Below are 7,500 nucleotides of genomic sequence, written 5' to 3' on the forward strand. Positions count from 1 at the left end.
GTTAACGGCTGGTTAACGGCAGGTGTTAACGGCAGGTTAACGGCTGGTTAACGGCTGGTTAACGGCTGGTTATTTACATGAACGATCAGGTCTCAGCTGATGTCAGAGACACTCAGAGTTACTTACATACATGGTTTCAGTTCAGGACGAAAAAGATCGTGGTGTCAAAATAAAGATGTTTGTTAAGGAACTCTGTGTGTGTGTGTGTGTGTGTGTGTGTGTGTGTGTGTGTGTGTGTGTGTGTGTGTGTGTGTGTGTGTGTGTGTATGTGTATATCTGTGTGTGTGTCTACATGTATGTGTGTATCTGTGTGTGTGTGCGTTTATGTGAGTGTATCTGTGTGTGTGTGTGCCTATATGTGTGTGTCTGTCTGTGTGTGTGTGTGTATGTGTCTATGTGTGTGTGTCTGTCTGTGTGTGTGTCTATATGTGTGTGTATCTGTGTCTATGTGTGTGTGTCTGTCTGTGTGTGTGTGTGTGTGTGTGTCTGTGAGTGTGTCTATATGTGTGTATCTGTGTGTGTGTCTATGTGTATCTGTGTGTGTGTGCCTATATGTGTGTGTATCTGTGTGTCTATGTGTGTGTGTGTGTGTGTGTGTGTCTGTGTGTATGTGTGTGTGTCTGTCTGTGTGTGTGTGTGTGTCTGTGTGTGTGTGTCTATATGTGTGTATCTCTGTGTGTGTCTATATGTGTATCTGTGTGTGTGTGCCTATAAGTGTGTGTATCTGTGTATCTATGTGTGTGTGTCTGTCTGTGTGTGTGTGTGTGTGTCTATGTGTGTGTGTCTATGTATGTGTCTGTCTGTGTGTGTGTGTGTGTGTGTGTGTGTGTGTGTGTGTCTATGTGTGTGTGTCTATGTGTGTGTCTATGTGTGTGTGTGTCTATATGTGTGTGTATCTGTGTGTCTATGTGTGTGTGTCTGTCTGTGTGTGTGTGTGTGTGTGTGTCTATGTGTGTGTGTCTATGTATGTGTGTCTGTCTGTGTGTGTCTGTGTGTGTGTGTGTGTGTGTGTGTGTGTCTATGTGTGTGTGTCTATATGTGTGTGTGTTTGAGCATCAAATCGTTCTCAGTGCTGCTGTAATTAATAACGTTCTTGTCGATGTCGTTTCCCTGACAGACGTTATGAATAGAACCTCCAGAAGAGAAGAACCCGACCAGAGCTTTAAGAGTCCCGTCCTGGATGGTGTCCTGGTGCATTTGTCGCCTGTCAGCCTGAACATGACGGCGAGCGGCGCCGGTCAAGAAGCCGACCGGTGAGGTGGACTCACACCCCTGGCGTTGGCGTGATGTTGGCGTGTCGCTCCCTGCTGCTCACCTGGCTGCTGCTCGGCGCCGGAGCCCGGAGCCAGAGCTGGAGGCCCTGCACAGGTACGGGGCCCCGGGGGGAGAGACTCAGCATCAATCAGTAACGTCTTAGTTATGTTGAATATACACAAAGAAATCGTCAAAAACGTTGCAAAAACATTGAAAAAAAAACAATAAAAAAGTTGGAAAAAAACGACAAAAACATCGCACAAAAAACGTTGGTTGAAAGTGAGAATACTGCTGTACTTCTACTGCTTGAAGCTGAGAATACTGCTGTACTTCTACTGCTTGAAGCTGAGAATACTGCTGTACTTTTAATGCATGGAGCTGAGAATACTGCTGTACTTCTACTGCTTGAAGCTGAGAATACTGCTGTACTTTTAATGCATGAAGCTGAGAATACTGCTGTACTTCTACTGCTTGAAGCTGAGAATGCTTGAAGCTGAGTACTTCTACTGCTTGAAGCTGAGAATACTGCTGAGACTTCTACTTCTTGAAGCTGAGAGAATACTGCTGTACTTTTAATGCATGAAGCTGAGAATACTGCTGTACTTCTACTGCTTGAAGCTGAGAATACTGCTGTACTTCTACTGCTTGAAGCTGAGAATACTGCTGTACTTTTAATGCATGGAGCTGAGAATACTGCTGTACTTCTACTGCTTGAAGCTGAGAATACTGCTGTACTTCTACTGCTTGAAGCTGAGAATACTGCTGTACTTTTAATGCATGGAGCTGAGAATACTGTTGTACTTTTACTGCATGAAGCTGAGAATACTGCTGTACTTTTACTGCATGAAGCTGAGAATACTGCTGTACTTTTACTGCATGAAGCTGAGAATACTGCTGTACTTCTACTGCATGAAGCTGAGAATACTGCTGTACTTTTGCTGCATGGAGCTGAGAATACTGCTGTACTTTTACTACATGAAGCTGAGAATACTGCTGTACTTTTACTGCATGAAGCTGAGAATACTGCTGAGTACTTACTTTTTACTGCATGAAGCTTGAGAATACTGCTGTACTTCTACTACATGAAGCTGAGAATACTGCTGTACTTTTACTACATAAAGCTGAGAATACTGCTGTACTTTTACTGCATTAAGCTGAGAATACTGCTGTACTTTTACTGCATGAAGCTGAGAATACTGTTGTACTTTTACTGCATAAAGCTGAGAATACTGCTGTACTTTTACTGCATGAAGCTGAGAATACTGCTGTACTTTTACTGCATTCTACTACATGCTGAGAAAACTTTTATACATAAAGCTGAGAAAACTGTACTTTTACTGCAGCTGAGAAAACTTTACTGCATGAAGCTGAAAACATTGCTTTTAAAAAGCTGAGAATACTGCTGTACTTTTACTGCATGAAGCTGAGAATACTGCTGTACTTTTACTGCATGAAGCTGAGAAACATCGGAAAAAAACAGCAAAAATATCGCAAAAACATTGCAAAAAAAACGGCAAAAACGGCAAAAATATCGCAAAAACATCGCAAAAAAATGGCAAAAAATTGCAAAAACATCGCACAAAAAACGGTAAAGACATCGCACAAAAAACGTTGGTTGAAGCTGAGAATACTGCTGTACTTCTACTGCATGAAGCTGAGAATACTGCTGTACTTTTACTACATGAAGCTGAGAATACTGCTGTACTTTTACTACATGAAGCTGAGAATATACTACATGAAGCTGAGAATACTGCTGTACTTTTACTGCATGAAGCTGAGAAACTGCAAAAATATCGCAAAAACATCACAAAAAAACAGCAAAAACACGGCAAAAACATTGAAAAAAATTGAAAAAAAACTGCTGGAATCAGACCAGCTGCGGAGCTCTGACTGAGGACAGTTTGAGGACCTCTGATAGCTGCTGTGTTTCTGTGCTGCTTTGTGCTTCGATGTTTTCTGTGTCTTTGAAATGTGAGATCTGTTTCTGAGCATGTCGTCCCCTCCCTCTATTCATCTTCCATTCATCCTCCATTCATCCTCCATTCATCCTCCATTCATCCTCCATTCATCCCGCTGCAGCAACAAAACACATAAACCGCCTCGTAGGAGCTTAAAGGGGAATTCCAGATTAAAAAACTCACATCGACCCGTTGCTGTCAGTTAAGAAGACAAAGATTAAAACTCTCGGCGTCTCTTCTTTCATCTCATTTCTGTCACCTTCCACATTTGGTCTCTGAGGCTACATCTTCACCGCTTGAGTTTGAGTTTTGAGCCCAAAGGTGATTTCAGTGCACCTTTGAGAGGGGGAAATGCCAGAGCAGGGGGAATGAGAGAGACAGCAGTAGAGAGTAGTATGTAGAGAGACAGCAGTAGAGAGTAGTATGTAGAGAGACAGCAGTAGAGAGTAGTATGTAGAGAGACAGCAGTAGAGAGTAGTATGTAGAGAGACAGCAGTAAAGAGTAGTATGTAGAGAGACAACAGTAGAGAGTAGTATGTAGAGAGACAGCAGTAGAGAGTAGTATGTAGAGAGACAGCAGTAGAGAGTAGTATGTAGAGAGACAGCAGTAGAGAGTAGTATGTAGAGAGACAACAGTAGAGAGTAGTATGTAGAGAGACAGCAGTAAAGAGTAGTATGTAGAGAGACAACAGTAGAGAGAGTAGAGAGACAGCAGTAGAGAGACAGACAGACAGAGAGTAGTATGTAGAGAGACAACAGTAGAGAGTAGTATGTAGAGAGACAACAGTAGAGAGTAGTATGTAGAGAGACAGCAGTAGAGAGAGTAGTATGTAGAGAGACAGCAGTAGAGAGTAGTATGTAGAGAGACAACAGTAGAGAGTAGTATGTAGAGAGACAACAGTAGAGAGTAGTATGTAGAGAGACAGCAGTAGAGAGTAGTATGTAGAGAGACAGCAGTAGAGAGTAGTATGTAGAGAGACAGCAGTAGAGAGTAGTATGTAGAGAGACAACAGTAGAGAGTAGTATGTAGAGAGACAACAGTAGAGAGTAGTATGTAGAGAGACAACAGTAGAGAGTAGTATGTAGAGAGACAGCAGTAGAGAGTAGTATGTAGAGAGACAGCAGTAGAGAGTAGTATGTAGAGAGACAGCAGTAGAGAGTAGTATGTAGAGAGACAACAGTAGAGAGTATGTAGAGAGACAGCAGTAGAGAGTAGTATGTAGAGAGACAGCAGTAGAGAGTAGTATGTAGAGAGACAGCAGTAGAGAGTAGTATGTAGAGAGACAGCAGTAGAGAGTAGTATGTAGAGAGACAACAGTAGAGAGTAGTATGTAGAGAGACAGCAGTAGAGAGTAGTATGTAGAGAGACAGCAGTAGAGAGTAGTATGTAGAGAGACAACAGTAGAGAGTAGTATGTAGAGAGACAGCAGTAGAGAGTAGTATGTAGAGAGACAGCAGTAGAGAGTAGTAAGTAGAGAGACAGCAGTAGAGAGTAGTATGTAGAGAGACAGCAGTAGAGAGTAGTATGTAGAGAGACAGCAGTAGAGAGTAGTATGTAGAGAGACAGCAGTAGAGAGTAGTATGTAGAGAGACAACAGTAGAGAGTAGTATGTAGAGAGACAGCAGTAGAGAGTAGTATGTAGAAGTGAAGCACCTGGTGCAGGTGTGTTTAGGGAGGGTCCAAATCCACTTTCACTAGTCTGACGGCAGTAAAAAGGGTCTGTGTGCGGGCGCCTGGTCCTAAAGGGTTGGACTTAGTGTCTTCATTAATCAGAGGGGTGTTTTGGGCCTAACATGCAATCAACCAATCAGAGATCATCTCCCATTCATCAACCAATCAGAGATCATCTCCCATTCATCAACCAATCCGAGATCATCTCCCATTCCCTTTAAAAGCCAGGTGCGTTTGGACCTTGGAGCATTGCTGTTATGATGGAGGATTTGCACTGTAATATTTTTACCTCCCTGTAAGACCAGCACGCCCACAATGCACCTGAACACACCTCCCTGTAAGACCAGCATGCCCAGAATGCTCCTGAACACACCTCCCATGCCCAGAATGCTCCTGAACACACCTCCCTGTAAGACCAGCACGCCCAGAATGCACCTGAACACACCTCCCTGAAAGACCAGCACGCCCAGAATGCACCTGAACACACCTCCCTGTAAGACCAGCACGCCCAGAATGCACCTGAACACACCTCCCTGTAAGACCAGCACGCCCAGAATGCACCTGAACACCACCTGTCCCAGCAAAATGCACCTGAACACACCTCCTGTAAGATCAGCATGCCCAGAATGCACCTGAACACACCTCCCTGTAAGACCAGCACGCCCAGAATGCACCTGAACACACCTCCCTGTAAGATCAGCATGCCCAGAATGCACCTGAACACACCTCCCTGTAAGCCCAGCACGCCCAGAATGCACCAAAACACACCTCCCTGTAAGACCAGCACGCCCAGAATGCACCTGAACACAATGCCCAGCACGCCCAAATGCACCAAAACACACCTCCCTGTAAGACCAGAACACACCTCCCACGCCCAGAATGCACCTGAACACACCTCCCTGTAAGCCCAGCACGCCCAGAATGCACCAAAACACACCTCCCTGTAAGACCAGCATGCCCAGAATGCACCCAGAAACACACCTCCCTAAGCCCAGCATGCCCAGAATGCACCAAAACACACCTCCCTGTAAGACCAGCACGCCCAGAATGCACCTGAACACACCTCCCTGTAAGCCCAGCACGCCCAGAATGCACCAAAACACACCTCCCTGTAAGACCAGCACGCCCAGAATGCACCTGAACACACCTCCCTGTAAGACCAGCACGCCCAGAATGCACCTGAACACACCTCCCTGTAAGACCAGCACGCCCAGAATGCACCTGAACACACCTCCCAGAATGCACCTGAACACACCTCCCTGTAAGACCAGCACGCCCAGAATGCACCTGAACACACCTCCCTGGGCTTTGGCAGAAGCTTTGTGCTTCTGTGTGTTTGTGCGGGTGTAAGATAGGTCCCTATGACACTGTATATTCACACAAAACCATACCAGCACTGCTGCGGCAGCAACCTTTTGTCCCTTATTAGTGACAACGTTCACAACCCTAACATTACTCCATTCCTTTGTACTATTATTGTACCTCTCTCTGTAATTCTGTACATTACTCTGTTATTTATTTCGTATGTCACTTTGTACTTTTCACCTTACATCACTCTGTTCACGGATTCAGGGCTGTATGTACAAATACCTTCAAACACACACACACACACACACACACACACACACACACACACACACACACACACACACACACACACACACACACACACACACACACACACACATACACACACACACACACACACACACACACACACACACACACAGACAGACAGACACACACACACACACACACACACACACACACACACATACAGACACACACACACACACACACACACACACACACACACATACACACACACACACAGACAGACACACACACACACACACACACACACACAGACACACACAGACACAGACACGCATGAGTTACTAAGACAAACACACACATGCGCACACACACACAAACACACACACACAGACACACGCACAGACATGCACTGTGACTAAGACACACACATAGATAAACACACACAGATACACACACACAGACACACCGACACCGACACACACACACACACACACACACACACAGACACATGCACAGACATGCACTGTGACTAAGACACACACACACACACACACACACACAGATACACACACACACACACACACAAACACACACACAGACACACACACACAGACACACACACACACACACACACACACACACACACACACACACACACACACACACACACATTAATGTCACAAAAGTGTTCTAACTGTCAGTATGAAAGCTGCCCAGTGTTTACTCTGACTAGAAACCATGACATCATCATTACAGGAGCCCGAGCTGTAACTCGACACACCTGTGGTTTTATTTTTAGAGCACGCAAACGTCCCCTGAGGCGATAACGTGGTAAAAATAAACTCTGCAGAGCTGAAGCCTTAATCTGTTGATGATATCTGACCCGACAGCAGATAGAGATTGAAATTGAGCTGACCACACAACAGACAGACAGACAGACAGACAGACAGACAGACAGATATCAGTCACAGGTAAAGGAAAACATCCTGTTAGAAAGAGATCCGATAAAGCAATCTGTTGTGCAGCAGCTGCCGTTTCACGCTGATTTTACTCACAGTA

At 44.9% G+C, this 7,500-nt stretch overlaps 2 protein-coding genes across 3 annotated transcripts in view; both read left to right on the plus strand.

Moving 5' to 3' along the window:
- Window positions 1-7,500, plus strand: part of LOC114564684 (galactose-specific lectin nattectin-like) — a 225,297-nt gene that overhangs the window by 69,435 nt on the left and 148,362 nt on the right. The window lies entirely within an intron of this gene.
- Window positions 1-7,500, plus strand: part of LOC114564678 (thrombospondin-type laminin G domain and EAR repeat-containing protein) — a 47,963-nt gene that overhangs the window by 3,103 nt on the left and 37,360 nt on the right. The window contains exon 2 of one of the 2 annotated variants that reach the window (XM_028592169.1): window positions 1,118-1,368. In XM_028592169.1, the coding sequence (XP_028447970.1) occupies window positions 1,287-1,368 (82 nt within the window). In that variant the 5' untranslated portion in view covers window positions 1,118-1,286. Of the gene's footprint in view, window positions 1-1,017; window positions 1,369-7,500 lie in introns of those variants that run through there. The other variant, XM_028592168.1, reaches the window with a different exon arrangement.

The sequence above is a fragment of the Perca flavescens genome, chromosome 11, assembly GCF_004354835.1.
Source record: "Perca flavescens isolate YP-PL-M2 chromosome 11, PFLA_1.0, whole genome shotgun sequence".
Lineage (NCBI taxonomy): Eukaryota > Metazoa > Chordata > Actinopteri > Perciformes > Percidae > Perca > Perca flavescens.